The sequence below is a fragment of the Nestor notabilis genome, unplaced genomic scaffold (genome assembly GCF_000696875.1).
Source record: "Nestor notabilis isolate BGI_N333 unplaced genomic scaffold, ASM69687v1 scaffold17954, whole genome shotgun sequence".
Classification (NCBI taxonomy): Eukaryota; Metazoa; Chordata; class Aves; order Psittaciformes; family Psittacidae; genus Nestor; species Nestor notabilis.
Window position 1 is genome coordinate 1 of NW_009927063.1, and position 15,973 is coordinate 15,973.

Below are 15,973 nucleotides of genomic sequence, written 5' to 3' on the forward strand. Positions count from 1 at the left end.
CTTGCCCTCCTCGTGCAGGCCATGCCCTGAGCACGCTGCGCAGCACCGGCCACCCTCGCCACAGCATCCCCCTTGTCACCGGAGCAACGTGCCCGATCCCTGCTAAGGAAGCTGCACTTCCCCGCAGGGACTGGAGCAGCTCCTTCCTGCACCTCATCCCTGAAGTATTTCTGCCACTCGGTCCCAGATCTCAGAAGCGTGTGTTGCAGGTTGCACTTCAAAATCTTCAGGCACTGGTGCTCAGCAGCCCAGCTCGCAGAAGGAGCTCTGTGCCAATCTTTATTCACCCGAAGGACCCGAGGCTCCCGTGGACCAAACCTGTTTTGCAAATTGGATGCAATTCTTTTTGGTCCAAAGATAAATATATACGTAACTGGCCTGCACATTTAGAATTGTGTCTTGCTCTATCTAATAGTGGTGGCAGTGGACTGAAGACAAGACTTCTGGGTTCTCCAGCCCGCTGTGCTGCTGAGGCTCTGGTACACGTCAGGGGAGTTGCCAAGTGGCATTCTTCATCAGCGGAGCAGTCAGGAGCTGAGCATTGTGTGTCGGGCAGTGGTCATGACAGGTTTCAAATGCAGTATTCTCCAGTTCACATCCATCTTACTCCAGTAGCGGTGATTGCACAACTCTTTCACTTTCAGTGGAGCTATAAGAGCATAAAATTGGAATAACCCAGTGAAGAGTTTGGTCTCTGATGTCTAGTAGCATTCTTGGCAAAATATGAAAGCTCCATTTATGGTGTTTTAGCCTACTAGAGCTTTAGAGGCAATTCTAATGCTAAAAGCAGCCTTTCTTCTGAGTGATCTGTATTGCTCGATGTATCATAAAGTACAGGAAAATGTCATGCATATTTATAAAGCCAAGTTTGCCATCCATTCTGGTTCACCTGTCTAAGTAATATCAGCACTGCCTTTCAGTTGAAAGCTGGTGCTTTACAGAAAGAGGAATTCCTGCCTGTTACACACTGATTGATCAACACTGAGATAATTTCCCTAAAAAAATAAGTATAGCTTAAATTTTTTGGTATTTGTAGGAATATTGTGTCATCAGTCTAATGTGGGAAATTACAGTATTTCACAGTGGGAGAGGAATATTTCTGTTAGTGATTGCTTTTTCAGCTCTCAGTGAGAAGGCAGCTCACTGTGTCTGCTGTCAACTGACCAGGCACCAAAGAAACATTTTGCGACTGTTCCCATAAATCACAGATAGATGTAGGTATAGGTACAGATATATATTTCATTCCAGATCCTTGGTTGTTTGAATTGGTTATGATGGTTTGAGCTAATTTATAAGCATGGTTGTATTTTTGAACTTCATATAAATTATTTACTCTCCACTCTATGGAACCAAAATTTCTTCTGTATTGTGAATTTTAGTCACTTAGGGTTGATTATCTGTCTTTCATACTGGCAACAGATTAACTACAGTCAGTTCTAGCACTTGACTACTGTGGTGTAGCATAAATTCTGTCAGGAGCTCACCTCATACTTGTTAAGGGAAGAGGCCTATACAGGATCTGCCTGGTATCTTTTAGTGTCTGAAGAAGATTTTTTCCAAAACTTGTGCTGTAATTCATTCCTGGAAACCTGGAGGGGAAAAAATAAAATCTGATTACTGACAAAGGCTGTTTTCTGGTTCTTCAGCTTCTCAACAAAATGAAGGAAAACACCCCCCTATTTGTAAAGATCACCTTACAGCACTTTTTAAATGTCACTGTAAGAGCATTTATTTTTGCAATAGAGTCCCATTTGTTGTTTTAGAATAAAATCCTATAAACACATACTCTAAACATGAGGAAATTATGGGCTACAGAACACTGACTTAAGCTTTAAAACCCTGTTTACTGTTGGCTAATGAATGCTTGATTCTCTGAACAGCTTTGAAAGTACAAACCAAGAAAGGCTATGTTACAGGAATGCCTGATCAACAGGGTAAAAAGGTTACAACATTTCTAATCTAGGGAATCCCTTTTCTCCATCTAAGTAAGAACAGTCTGAATTGGGAAAGTAATGAAATAGCTCTGATCTGCTTAGTCAAAAAAAAAAAAAAAAAGCAAAAGATTTTACTTTAAGAGTTACTTTAAAAAGTTAAGAACTTTTAAGTTATTCAGTGATAATAGAACTTTTTAATTATTCAGTGATAACAGTTTCTGGGCTCAGGTGTGCCACTGGACACACCTCAAAGGCTTGTGAATTTCAGACAAGCTAATCACATGCACTGGGAAATTTGGCCATCCATTTCAAAATGGAAATGCCCAAATCTACAAATGCTATTGACAATTCTTGGCTCCTAGATGTGAAATCTGCTCACCTCAGCTCTCGAAAGGTAATTGAACAATACAAACTGTACGTACTTAGTTGTGGAACGTTTGTTTTTCTCACACTGTACATTTGGGGGGGATGCATTAAAATAAATACTGTGGTCAAAAAGATATTCTTATGCAAGTGACTTCAGAACAAGGTTTATAAGTACAAGTTTAAATCCTCAGGTTTTCTGCTAACTATTTCACTATAACTGGTTAAGCTACAGACAATGGAGTATTTAGGCCTTTTGTAAGAGCTACCAACATGTTTCTTATCTTTAAGAATAATTTTCTGTGCTTAAATGTGTCTTCCATTATATTGCAGGAGGCCAAATGTGCATATATGATCATCATCATGGCTGTGTACTGGTGCACTGAAGTGATCCCACTGGCTGTTACCTCCCTCATGCCTGTGGTATTTTTCCCTCTGCTTGGAGTTCTGAGCTCTAAATCAGTAAGGAGCTTGCTCAATCCAGGTCTGATGCAGGGAAATCCCTTGCTCTGCTCCCCTGACAATATTTAGCAAACAAATCAGATAGGAAAGCGCTCCAGTTGTGTGGTGCTGTTTCTGACTATGCTTGAGCAGTGTTCAGGGTTCTTGTATGGGAAGATGCTGAACTAAATATACATTTTCCCAAAATGTTACGGATGTGGGGCTTAAGGTGGTAGAGGGAAAGGTCTGTTTCTGGGAGTGGATCCTGCTGTACCTACTAGCGCCAGCAGCCTGTGTGTTCATAACCCATCCTGTGAGAGAGCAGAGTGGCATATTCTCTGTGAGATTTCGAAATGCATGGAACAAACTTCTTCCGACAGGGGAGACATCATGATGCCAGCAAGTACACTATGTCCCCTCCAAAGCTCATTCTGGCTGTTTGTGCTAGTGCTTTAGTCCAAGGCTGTATTTAGGTACTGTAGCCTGGGTTCACTACTGGCCAACAAGCTCGGAAGGGTAGGTATGGTTGCTAAAGGTGCTGAGAAAGCCTTTTTGGAGCTCAGCATTTCTGATACCTACGCAATATTTTGAGCTCCTAACAATGTTTTAGGAAATTGATGATGTTTTGTACTTTATTAACTCCTGATGATCCAAAAAGAAGGTACATGATGCACAAAGAGCCCTGCACTGAACATTTCAGCACTTAAACAGGAGATCAAGGGTTCAGGAAACTGGAGGTAGCTCTAAGGCTGGATCTTCCCTTCCGCCAGTGTTGGGATGGGCCCTGGTGCAGAAAATGGCTTTGGGAGGGCACAAGGCAAAACATATTAGTGAAGCTAGCAAGAAGCGGCATTTTGGCAGCTGACCTACCTTCTCTTTCAGGTGTGCTTTCAGTACCTAAATGACACAAGCATGCTCTTCGTTGGAGGGCTGATTGTTGCAATTTCTGTTGAACATTGGAATCTTCACAAAAGGATTGCACTGAGGGTCCTGCTGATTCTTGGGGCGAAACCTGCACTGTAAGAGTATTGCATTTCTTCTTGCTTGCCTCTGTCAATTTTGCAGAGGCCTAGGGATGGTGTTTAACAGCCAGCAGAGAAGGGAACCTTCAAGAACCTCTTTAGCTCTCTACACGTGTACAGACTTCACGGAGGTGAAGTTTGGCAGCAGAAGCAGGGTATTTGTCCTTTAGCCAAAAACAGCACCTGACTAAATTTTAGGTACTTGCCATTGGAAGCAAAATGATAGCAGACTTCATCATGTGTAGGCTAAGGAGCTAAATGGCTTTCTGGGATTCCTTCAGTGAAGGTGGCAGCGCTGTCCTGGAAGGAAATCTGGCTCTTTTTTGTATTGCTGGACACTACACATGTCCCTGTGACTACAGTGCCTAGAGGAGTCTCTTTTCTTTTCCTCCTTTCTCCTCTGACTGTTTCTCTCTTTTCAGCCTCATGCTGGGATTTATGATTGTCACTGCTTTCCTGTCCATGTGGATAAGTAACACAGCCACCACTGCTATGATGGTTCCCATTGTCCAGGCTGTCCTGGATCAAATGAACAACACAGAGTACGATATGACCATGATGGAACAAGCAACTGGGCAAACAAATAAGGTGATCGAGCTGGAGGAAAAGAATGCATCAGATCCCACTTCAGTGCATGGTAGGGGCCTCTGCAGTGAGTCGATTCTACTGAACTTGCTATGCTCAGAGCTCCCTGACCTAGAAGGAGTTCTCTGTGCCTTTTCCAAAGAAAGAGGATGGTGACCTGAGTGAATGCATGACACCTAGGTCTTACAAAACGGCTTCCAATTTTCCTGGTTGCCATTTTGTTCTGCTTAGTGCTAGATGCCTTGCAGATTGTTATGTTCTTTCCTTCAAGCTGTGGTCATTCTCCCATCATTTCCCTAGACTTAACTGCCTTCTCAGGGAATTGAAAAGCATATCCTGTGGGAAGTATAATCCAACCCTGAGAATCCCAGTCTTGTGATTATCAGTGGAGATTCAGCTTCTAAGCCATGTAGGAATGTTTGAAAAACTTTGTGCAAACATGGCCTATTTTGGTTCTGGAGTAATAAAAATATCTCTTTATTGACCTAATTGTATGTGGAGGTGGGGAGAAGAAAGGAATACTGTAAAAGCTACATGGACAAGAGGAGCTGGTATCATTTGACTCACAGTAGACAAACTGCTGTTTGGGACGCTTTCAAGTGTGATCTTAACCTGATGCTTGACTCCACAAGGTCCTTCTGTCAATGCTATGGTTCTGCAGTAGGTTTCATTGATTTGATCCACATGCATAAACTCAGTCCCTCTGGTTTCACTTCTCTGCAATGCAGTTAAGGAAGTCTACATTATTAAATACAATTAAAGATCAGATCTGTGGTGCCTTTCTCTTTCAGAAGAAGGAGGATTGTTTTGGGGATCTTAATGGAGATGTGATTTTACTGAATTAGCAAGTTGATCTGTCACAATTCCCTGTGTGACTGTGTGCAAGAATGGGTGCAAATGTTGGTAGCACATTGTGTGTCCCACATTTCAAGCTTTCTGCCCAGGACACAACAGGCCAATTTTCTGGCTGACATGTCCATGGAAGACACAATGTAATAAAAAAGGTGTTTACATGTGCCAGACATTGTTCTGTTATGAGATTGACTCATAACTGCTGTATTTGTTTGGACCTTGGAGACATAATTTAGATACAGCCGTGATCTCTGCTTTTTGATTGCTTCATTTCTTATCTCACTTGTGAAGGGAGAATGTACCCTGATTGTACAAAGCTCAGACACCATGTTGATGTAAGATGTGCAAACCCACAAGAATGCCACTTGGTCACACAGAGTGCTCTGTAAGGTTGCTCGCTTATAGCTTCCAAACAGTTGTATTGAAGATGGATTTTCATATTTGCAAATGCTGTTTTTAATGTTGATTAGAAGGATCTGCATGGCTTTTCTGGCTAATTTATTTTATCAGGTAGTGAAGGCAATAAATGTGTGCAAAAATACATTTGTTACTGTTGAGTTGGTTGTAATTGCCATCAATTCATTGTCCTGCTCCATTAGTCCAGTCAGACTTCAAGATTAGACTGTTAACCTCAGAGAACAATGGACAAAGCAGCAGAATTTCACAGCTGTTATAAACTGACACAACGTATTGATCGTAACAATTATGCCAGGCAATACTTCAGGTTTGGGCGGGGGTTTTTCTGCCTATATTCACAGCTACTATAGCTAGTTGTTGTATGGCTTCAGTATGTGGCTGGTGATAAGCCTCACTGTGAAACAGGAAATTACTGCTGAGAAACTATGGCACCTATATGGACAACAGCATCCTTGGATCATGTAGACCCAGATTATCAGCCTCTGTCTTTAGCTCCTCATGAACATGAGTCCAAAGTATTTAGGGACATATCTGTGGTTTTTTGAATTAAAATAAGTGGCATACACAATCAGCACTGAACCTACAAACCCTGTCCCGAACTTTCTGCCACCCTAACTTTACCTGGGTTGTATTCTCTGTGTTTAGCCATGAGCAGTGGACAAGACCCCGATGACCCCAGATCTGAGGAAAAGAAGAGGAGGAAGCAGATATGTAAGGCAATGACACTTTGCATATGCTATGCTGCCAGCATTGGAGGAACTGCAACACTCACTGGAACAGCACCAAACGTGGTATTGAAAGGCCAGATGAATCAGTAAGTAATTTTTGCTGTTTCTCTTACTTACACTATCTTACTGTTTCTGTGACCGACTTGTCTTAGATGACAGTTTCAGTTGCAAACTATAAGCAATAACCAGCTGTTGAACTGAGAGTGAGGAACGTGTATAAAGTGATGAGACCCGTTGTTTTGCTTCAACCTTTTTGAGGCAGCTATGTGGTGATGTCATAGGTCTCCTGAGAAACTTAGGAATACTTGCTGGCAATCAGCAGAGAGCTGGTCAATCATGAGATATTGGTTCTTCTGCCATCACTTCTTCAACTGAAATGCAACACATCAGCAGAGGAACTGCAGTGAAGAGCATCAGAAGAATCTATGATTAACTCTTCTTATAAGCACACTGAAGAGAGCTAAAAATAGTTGAACCTCTCCTATAGTATTATTCCTCCATGCTGTGGCTGTGGAAACTGTACAGACACTGTTGTAAAGGAAAGGAGTTATCCACAAAATACTCTCTTTGCTAAACTGAGTGTGGGAATTTATTTAAATGCAACCTAATCTACAGTGGAAATTTTGCAGATTCCACAAGAGTCCCTCGACAGTCTTTCCAAGTCCTGGAAGTGTAGACGAGGCCCTCAGTGACATGGTTTAGTGGTGGTCTTGGCACTCCTGGGGTAATGGTTGGACTTGATGATCCTAAAGGTCTTTTCCAATTGAGTTGATTCTATGATTCTGTTGGGTGTACTTCAGCCTCAGCTGCCACATTATCCATTGGTTTTAACACCCAGCTGGAAATTTGCTATAGATATTTTTCCTCCAGTCATTATTGATGGGCACAGGGAAGAATAAAAATTGCTGTTCTTAAAATACTGGCTTCATTCTTTGAAGCCAACCAGCAACTTTGTCTTCTGTTGAAGTGAACAGAAGTACAGCTATTAATTTCAGGAAAGACAATTCCTGCTCTCTTATTAGCATGAAAGGGAGGAAGAAAGAATGTCCTGTCTTGGGATAAATGAGCAGGCATGTTGGAAGTGAAAGGTACCTAGGACGTGTGTGGGATCTTTCAGCAGTGCTTGTCTTACTGAGATCTAAAATATCAACATGAGCTCCTATATGCACTAAAGTAAAATACAGGGAAAATCAAGAATCATATAGGTTTTCCCTGAATTCCAGGCTGCCTTCCTCTTGACTTCAGTTAGGCTATGGATGTTGCCTATAATTACGTAAATGGTTGTCCCAGATTTACACGGACAATTGTCACTTGCACATATTAAAGGGAGAGCAGATTACTAAATGTTTTGACATTCATATGGAAAACATTTATCTTTTCAGGTTATATCCCAACAATAATGATACTGTGAATTTTGCTTCCTGGTTTGTGTTTTCATTCCCAAACATGATTCTGATGTTGGTACTAGCTTGGCTTTGGTTACAGTGCTCCTTCATAGGACTCAAGTGAGTATTTAACTACATGATATTGTGTAAACCCCTCAGCCAATACAGATCAGCTTACTGAGAAATACGGGTCAGACAAATCCACTGACAAGTTACTAATTTTGTAGCAGGGAGCAGTTCCATTTCACAGCAACTTTTGAGGCCTGGAAACCTTTTGTGTTCATGGGAGTTTCACTAAGGCAAAAGCTTTATATATTCTTAATGTTCAGACAGAATTCCCTTTTTATATTTCAATTTCAGATCTGTGAACGTCAGCTCTAGGAGAGCTAGCATATCTGATTTGCTACCCGTGATTCAAAACTGTGGTTTTCATCCCAGGCTGCTCAAAACTGGACAGATACTTAGATCCATTCATAGACCCCATTCTTCTGTGAAAGCTGGCACATCCCCATGAAATACTTTGGTGCTTTTGCCATTTCTTTGTTCCTGGCCTCTGTTGTAGTCTGTGTCTGTGCCCAGGAGTGAAAGCTTCAGAATGGCAAGCATGTTAAATCCTTCTAGTATGTTAATACTTACACTATTTTCTTCTCCCTTCTTCTTAAAGCTTTAAGGAAAGCTGGGGCTGTGGAACAGAGAAAAGTGATAAAGAAAAAGCTGCGTACAATGTGCTGAAGACAGAAATGAAGAAGTTAGGCCCTATCTCTTATGCTGAATTCAATGTCCTCCTAATGTTTATTTTGCTGGTTCTCTTGTGGTTTTCCAGACACCCAGGCTTTATAAAAGGCTGGGCTGCCGGAATGTTCCCAGGAGGAGAAAAGTAAGTTTCAGGGGTTTTTTGTCCTGCACCCTCTTGGCTGTGAATCAGATTCCCTTGTTCCTACATTTCATTTTGAGTGTGGAGTCATTAGTTCCAACCTTATTGGAATTCACGTTTGCTGGGCTTGATCCTATCAATCACTTGTTTGTGAGATCACCAGCTGATCCTTTGTTTGACAGTTTGTACTGCAATGAATGCTGGAGGCTGGGACATGGAGCAAGCTGAAACTCCTAAAAATGAGAAACTTCTGCAATGCTGGTCTTAGCCACACTGGTATATGTGTTACAGTTTTGGTTTTATGAGCTCCAATAAGTTGCAGTATGATATGAATATTTGGTAATATCACCTCTGAACAATAGCCTAGAACTCACTGGGGAACTGTTTTGGTGCTCTGAATGGCTTCTTTGCAGACTGCCTGTGGCATATTAAGGTCACAAAATGCCCTTAATGCACAATGGGATTATCATTCAGGCCATTTCTTTACACGTTGTTCCTTGAGATACAACTGTTTAAAGATGGCTTCACCACAGAGGAATCCTGCTCCCAGGAGCCAGTGTCATCTGTGACTGGTTATCAATGTGTATTGTAGCTAGTTTCTTTTATTGCTATGTTTCTGTTGTGGCAGGTCTGAGAGACCTCAGTGGTGAACTAATGACCCATATTGCTAATGTACAAGCCCCAAACAGGACACCAAAGAGTAGCAACTGCAGTGCTAGAGGGCAGCCAACTTCTAGGAGGAAAGATGTCTATTTTCTAAGCTATGTTCTCTTTTCTTCTTTAGGTATATCACTGATTCTGCTCCTGCTATGTTTATTGCCTTGCTGCTCTTTATCCTACCTGCTAACAAACCCAAATTCACAGGCTGGAATTCAAGCACATCTGACCCTGAACAGACTGAAGAAGGTATTTAAAAGAGAAAGTGTAGGATTGTCAGTCAGCCAGCTCCAGCTGACATGGCAGACACATATACTGGATATACATGCATATACATGCAGTTCTTCCGGGTAGCTCACCTCCCTCACTGCTTGGGCAGGGCTGAGGCACGGTCCCTTCTCACGTGTATTATTACCCTTACCCTATGCAGGTTTCTTGGTAACACGCATCTGCCTTTTGGGTCTTTTCCTGATAGCTTATAGAACAGAAGACAAAATATCTTCACTCTCCTGAAACATGTTCTGCTTTCCATTTCTCACTTCAGATATAAAAAAGCCCTTTTTATCAGCCCCGCTGCTAGAGTGGAATGTGGTTCAAAGGAAGATGCCCTGGAGCGTTGTGCTGCTGCTGGGAGGAGGTTTTGCTTTGGCTGATGCAAGCGCAGTATGTCCTGACATCTGTTTTTCTCTGACTCAAAAGGCAAACTTCCCTGGTTCGTTATCTAGTCCTGTATTACTGGGCATGTACCCAGAGCCACACCCAGAGATGTTCAGATCTGGAGGCAGATCCAAAGTAGCAAAAACTGGGAGGAGAGGTGAATATTTGTGGCTCTTTTTCAGGAATTTGTGTGCTTTGACCAAGTTCTTCAGTTTATCTTACCTCTTGGAGGCTGACACACTTTGCCGAATGGTGTCTATATAATTCAGGAGTCATTTGGCACCATTTGCCAGGAATGTTACACATAATGTGAGTTCCCTCTTCATGAGCTAGGGGTTCTGAGCCTCACTGAAAAACACTCTTCTTTCTTGTCAGAAATCTGGGCTCTCAGTTTGGCTGGGTCATCAAATGACTCCATTAGGATCCATCCCACCATGGGCCATTGCAACAGTAATTTCACTTATAGTAGCTGTCTTCACGGAATGCACCAGCAATGTCGCCACAGCCACCCTCTTCCTACCTGTCTTTGCATCCATGGTAAGATTACTTCCATCCTGTTATCCCACCAACTGGGAGATGAGAGTTAAGGTGACAATCTCTAGTGGCAAAGCAGTATCGTATTTATTGTCTTGAATGTTGCCCCAGTGTTCAAGCTAGTTCAAGCCTTCTGTAAGGTGTGTCCCTCGGCCCTGGAGAAAGTGAGGTGAGAGTCACTTTTAAGTACAGATCAGCAAACCTCAGTTACTTCTAGTCATTTTGTATTTAAATCATCAACTCAGAACTGGAAAAACACACAATCAGAAACATTAAACCAAACCAAAATCCAGCATTTCCTATTCATCCCTTGCATGGTTCCTTCATCTTCATGGTTTTATGCTAGACAACAGAAAGTGGTAGGCCTGATTATTAGAAATGTGCCATTTTCCATAGGAAGCTAGAGCAATTTTAAAACCAACAGAGGAAAACCTGGTAACTTTTGCTGCCTTTTCTGAGCAGAATTGAAACTGTAACATAAAGGAAAAAATAGGTTACATTGTTCTTTAATTTGGAAAATACAACTGCTTTATTCTTAGGCCATTTCATCAAAGTAAAATGATCCCAATCAAGGTGCTGAGCAATTAGTGGCTTAAATGGGCACTTAAGTTCTGAGTACCACAGAGTTTATGTAACATCTGAGAGTGGTACTCCACATGCCTAGTAATTATAATCCCATCCCTGTGTTACCCTGGCACAAGTGTGGTCTGAAGTCAAAGAAAAGACCGCTAGATAAATTTGACCAGAACTCCAAATTATACCATAGAGCAAAACAAACAACAAGAATCAAGCGCTGTGTTTAAGTATTGTGGGACAGGAAACGAGAGCAAAGTTATCTTTAAGCATGTGTGGATTTCAGAATCAAATGCTTGCAAATTGGTGATATAATAGCAGGAAATGAAACGAGCTGGTGTGCCTCAATGGGCTGGGAAATGTTCTTTATGCTTTTCTTTTGGAATACCTTCAGTGTGATATTCTCTCCATTTCATTGCAGGCTGCATCTGTCAAAATCAATCCTTTGTATCTTATGCTTCCTGGTACTCTCAGTACTTCCCTTGCCTTCATGCTACCTGTTGCAACACCACCAAATGCGATAGTGTTTTCCTATGGCCACATCCATGTTTGGGATATGGTAAGATGATAATTGCCTGTTCTCTTATCTGAAGCTCCCTCCTGCCTTTGTCCTTAAATATGGTGAGAGTTTAATTTTCTTAGCCAAGTATTTACAAAGTACCAGGAAGATCTTGTGGGCTGTAACTATCACTGTATATCTCTTTTATGCAGTCTTAATATTGCAATAAGGATTTGCATCTCTGAAGTAACAATACCCTTCTCACAGGCTTCGGCAGACATACAGCCCAGACCAATTGAAATTAAAAACTGACAAATCATAAGTCTCATAAACACTGAAGGGTTAAAATGCACCCAGTGCTTTCCAGTCTTGTGGGGCTTTGGCGAGTGTAGCTGAAGCCTTGTTTTCACTGGAGCTGAAAGCAGAAGGTAACAATTAGCTGCCCTAGGCTCTGATCCTCTGATTGTCTGCCAGACCACACAGTGCAGGTTCTGTGCCCAGCTCCCAAGCATTATCTGGTTTCAAAGTGGAGCCTCAACGGAGGCAGAACTGTTCTTTAACTAATAAGAGTAATTTTTACATGTCTTAAAGCTCCTAGATCAGTTATACAGCAAAGCGTTCAAAGGCTTTGCACAGTGTGTTCCACCTAAGCAGGACCACAGGACAGTGGGTACAATGGTTGTTTCTGTGATTTATTTGGCCACGTGTCTTTCTTGTGTATGTACAAATGGGCTTTGCTGCAATTTGATGTGCTGGTGTTTGATTATTGTTGTTGGTTTGGACTTGTGTCCTCACAGGTTAAAGCCGGAGTAGTGATGAACATCATTGGAGTCTTCTGTGTCTCAGTGGCCATCAACACATGGGGAAGACCTATGTTTGGGCTGGACACATTCCCAACCTGGGCAAACACCACAGCTATCCCGTGAGCGGTGAAGAATTCATGTGTTCAACAAGGAAAGGACCCTTAATACTCCTCCCTATTGCCCAAAGCCCTATACAGAGTCTCTTCACCACTTCAGATCCAGTGTCAGGTGTTTGGTTCCTTCTGGGAGGCACACATCAGTTCGGGATGAAACAGCTGCTCTATCAAATGGTTTGAACTATACTATCACCAGTCTGGACTTGTGAATCATTAGTGTTTAGCAGTGCACTCAAGCAGGGACTGAAAACTCATTACCTGTTACTTACATCCACCAGTCAGCAGCTATACAAAGAAATCCCTGTTGTCACTTGTCTAGTGACTATGTTATGTTGTTATGTTACGTTATGTTATGCTATGTTATTATATGCTGTGTTATGCTGTGTTATGTTATGCTGTGTTATGTTATGCTGTGTTATGTTATGCTGTGTTATGTTATGCTATGTTATGTTATGTTTCTGCCTCCTGAGGAACATTTAAGGAATGGAAATACAAAGGATAAGTGGTTTGTTTGTTGGGGGTATTTTCTGCTGTAGCTTGATGCCTTATAGCAGCAGGAGTCAAAAGATCAAAGACCCTAATAAATACTGGAAGGCATGAATGCCTATAATTACCAATGTCACGCAGATGAGCGCTCCAGTGTTCATACACTTTGTGAAGCATTTATAAAGCCCGTGTAGCAGGGTCACTCTGTAAAGACTGTGCACTATTAAAATCTCTATCAGTGAGAGTACTGGAACTGTTGCAGTAAAGTTCCACCACAAAAGGCCTGTAATAATAGTTGCTGGAAATGTATTAACTAAGAGATTAACCAAAGATATACATGATGTCTGGACAGCTGTGCTAATACTACTGCAATTCTTGCACTTAGAAGGTGGTGGCAAGCAATTTTAGGAATACTGTTTTGACTCTTCTTCCAGAAGTGGGAATACCGGATTCCAGGAATAGTGCTGTTCAAAGTGTGGGCAGGAGCCATGTTCTTCTCCTGTGTCACTTCTTAGTGTCCTGATACAGGAGATGCCTGTTCTCTGACTGAAAAGAATGATCTGTGAATAACATCTTCCCTTTACTAGACTGTCCTGCATAGGAGCTGTTAAAGATTCAGTCGGACTGGTTGGTGGCACTTAAGATAACTGTTGATCAAAGACAACAGGTAAATTATTGCTGAACAGCTAAGATACCATGAAGGGAAATGGTAAAGCAGCTGCCGTGGGTATGCTGTGATTTAAGACAAAGCTTGGCAGCAATTTCTTCATCTTTCTCTCTCGTTTCCAAAAAACTAAAATGAGTCTTTCTGTGTGAGGAACAGAGGTGATGGCAAAAGAAAATGGTATCCTTGAATGCTGTTCCTAGCAACGTGGTCTTAATCTGTATTGTTTAATGCTCATACTGCATCAACACAGCATCTTCCAGTAAGAACATGGTGATTTTTCACGGGCTTAGAGATTTAAAAGAGCAGTACTGAATGCATTCAGCTGAATTATGAATCTGTTACATGGATTGAAAAGGGTGACTCTGAATCCCGGCTGGGTATTTATTCAACTTGTACCCCCTTTCCCTTTCTTACTTGAAATAACCTTCTGGTGACAAAGGATGAAACTGATTGAATAAAATTCTGTCTGTTGGGACTTACTGGGCTGGATTTTCTTTCCAACGCCACCAGATCTTCATGTCTGAAACAGCACTGAAACCAGTGGAGATACTTTTCAGCTAGCATATGCATACCTTTCTGTTTGGAAAGCTCCTGGTGAAGAAGTGTATGAGGTGATCACCCCAGGATGCTCATCTTGCAGTAATATTTTCAGCTTTTCCCTCTTGAATTTCTAAAGCAAATCTTATAGTTGGGGTGAGGATTGACCCAAAGCCCAGTTAAGGAAACGCAAAGTATTATATTGCTCTTAGTATGCTCATGAGGATCAGATCCTGAGACTATTTTTCTCCTTTTCACAGTGGTTAAACTGAAGGAACGCAAGATCAGGCACCTCAGCAATTATAGTTATAGTGAGGGTTATAGTTTCACGTTTTTCTCAGTTGTAGTGTTTTACATAAAACTGTACATTAAAAAAAAACTTGGATTTCTCCGGTTGTTTTGCTTTGGTTATTGGTTGGTCTAGGAAAAGGAACCGATTGAAAACCCTGTTTTCACTGAGCTAGGAAAAACAGCTAACAAAACAGAAAATATCAATTGTAAGATATGAGCAAGGATCCAAGAGAGCTTGAAGAAACTGTCCCAGAGAAACTGTGGTTTTATGGAAATTAATTCTAATAATTTTAATTAAAAGTTTAACTCTGCAATACAGGGAAAAAAGAAAAAAAGTAATGCAAGTGCCACGCCAAGAGGTGCTTTCTGCTGCTGTGTGGCTATTCATAAGCTCTAGGCTACTTACTGCTACTTAAGTTACTTGCAAGACATAATTCAAATGTACTCTACTGTAGGCCTGGCTTTCAAAGGTTATGGGCCTTGCCTCCAATGTAAATATACTCCAGGGTATATTTAGATTTGCTCCCTGAGGAATTCAGCATTTTTGTTTGCCTGCGGACTGTATAATCTTGACTATAAGCACTGACAGGTTGGCTAGCATACAGCTAAAGGAGGGTTTATATTCTTGCCAAATATTGATGTAGCCATCCATGAAACTAACTATTTGTGCACCCCCTTTGCAATGACCAGGAACTAAAGTTATTTTCATCATGGATGGGTGAGGCTGTGGGTGAGCACTTGCCAGCAGGAAGTAATCTCACTAATCATATTTTCATTATTGGAGACCATGCATTTCCAGCTCTCTATAACAGTAGCTGCAGTGCTATTTCTAGGATAGGTAAGATATTCCTGTGCAGGAATAGGAGAATGTGATTTTTTTATTTTTTTCCCCTGATTCTTTTATGTCAGGCAGTTGAGATGGCAAATAAATTGTGTGGGGTTTCTATGTTGCCCAATGATTTAATTAACATGACTCATTTATTATCAGAACTTTAATTCCTGGCATTTCATAGCTGTGATCCTTAGCTGACAAGAACTGACAGGCTTATACAAACTTCAGCTGCTCATCCAGCTTACACCTGGTGAAAGTGTCTTGAGCCTGAATCAGTATTGTACTATCAGTATGTACTGTCATGCTCTGTTACTACTAGCATTAAAGTAGCACCTACAAGCCAAACATGTCGTGGTTTAAGCCCAGACAGTAATTCAGAACCACACTCACTCATTCCCCTACTTCTTCCTCCCCCTGCTCCCAGAGGGACTGGGAAGAGAATCGGGAGAATGTAACTCCCACGGGTTGAGATAAGAGCAGTCCAGTAACTAGGGTATAATACAAACCACTGCTGCTACCACCAATAACAGTGATAAGGGAAATAACAAGGAGAGAGGATACAATTGCTCACCACGTGCCGACTGACACCCAGCCCAACCCGAGCACTGATCTGGGCCTTCTGGGTGACTCCCCCCAGTTTCTATACTGGGCATGACGTGCTGTGCTATGGAATACCCCTTTGGCCAGTTTGGGTCAGGTGTCCCGTCTCTGCTTCCTCTT

At 41.7% G+C, this 15,973-nt stretch overlaps 1 protein-coding gene across 1 annotated transcript; it reads left to right on the top strand.

Annotated features, from left to right (window-relative positions):
- The first annotated feature begins 2,633 nt into the window (after positions 1–2,633).
- SLC13A5 (solute carrier family 13 (sodium-dependent citrate transporter), member 5) lies at positions 2,634–12,447 on the top strand. Its single transcript, XM_010013893.1, has 11 exons — positions 2,634–2,759; positions 3,621–3,757; positions 4,183–4,397; positions 6,260–6,428; positions 7,725–7,847; positions 8,392–8,604; positions 9,386–9,507; positions 9,803–9,921; positions 10,291–10,452; positions 11,444–11,581; positions 12,319–12,447. The coding sequence occupies exons 1-11, from the start codon at positions 2,649–2,651 to the stop codon at positions 12,445–12,447; spliced, it is 1,638 nt and encodes a 545-aa protein (XP_010012195.1). The 5' UTR covers positions 2,634–2,648.
- Positions 12,448–15,973: the final 3,526 nt, after the last annotated feature.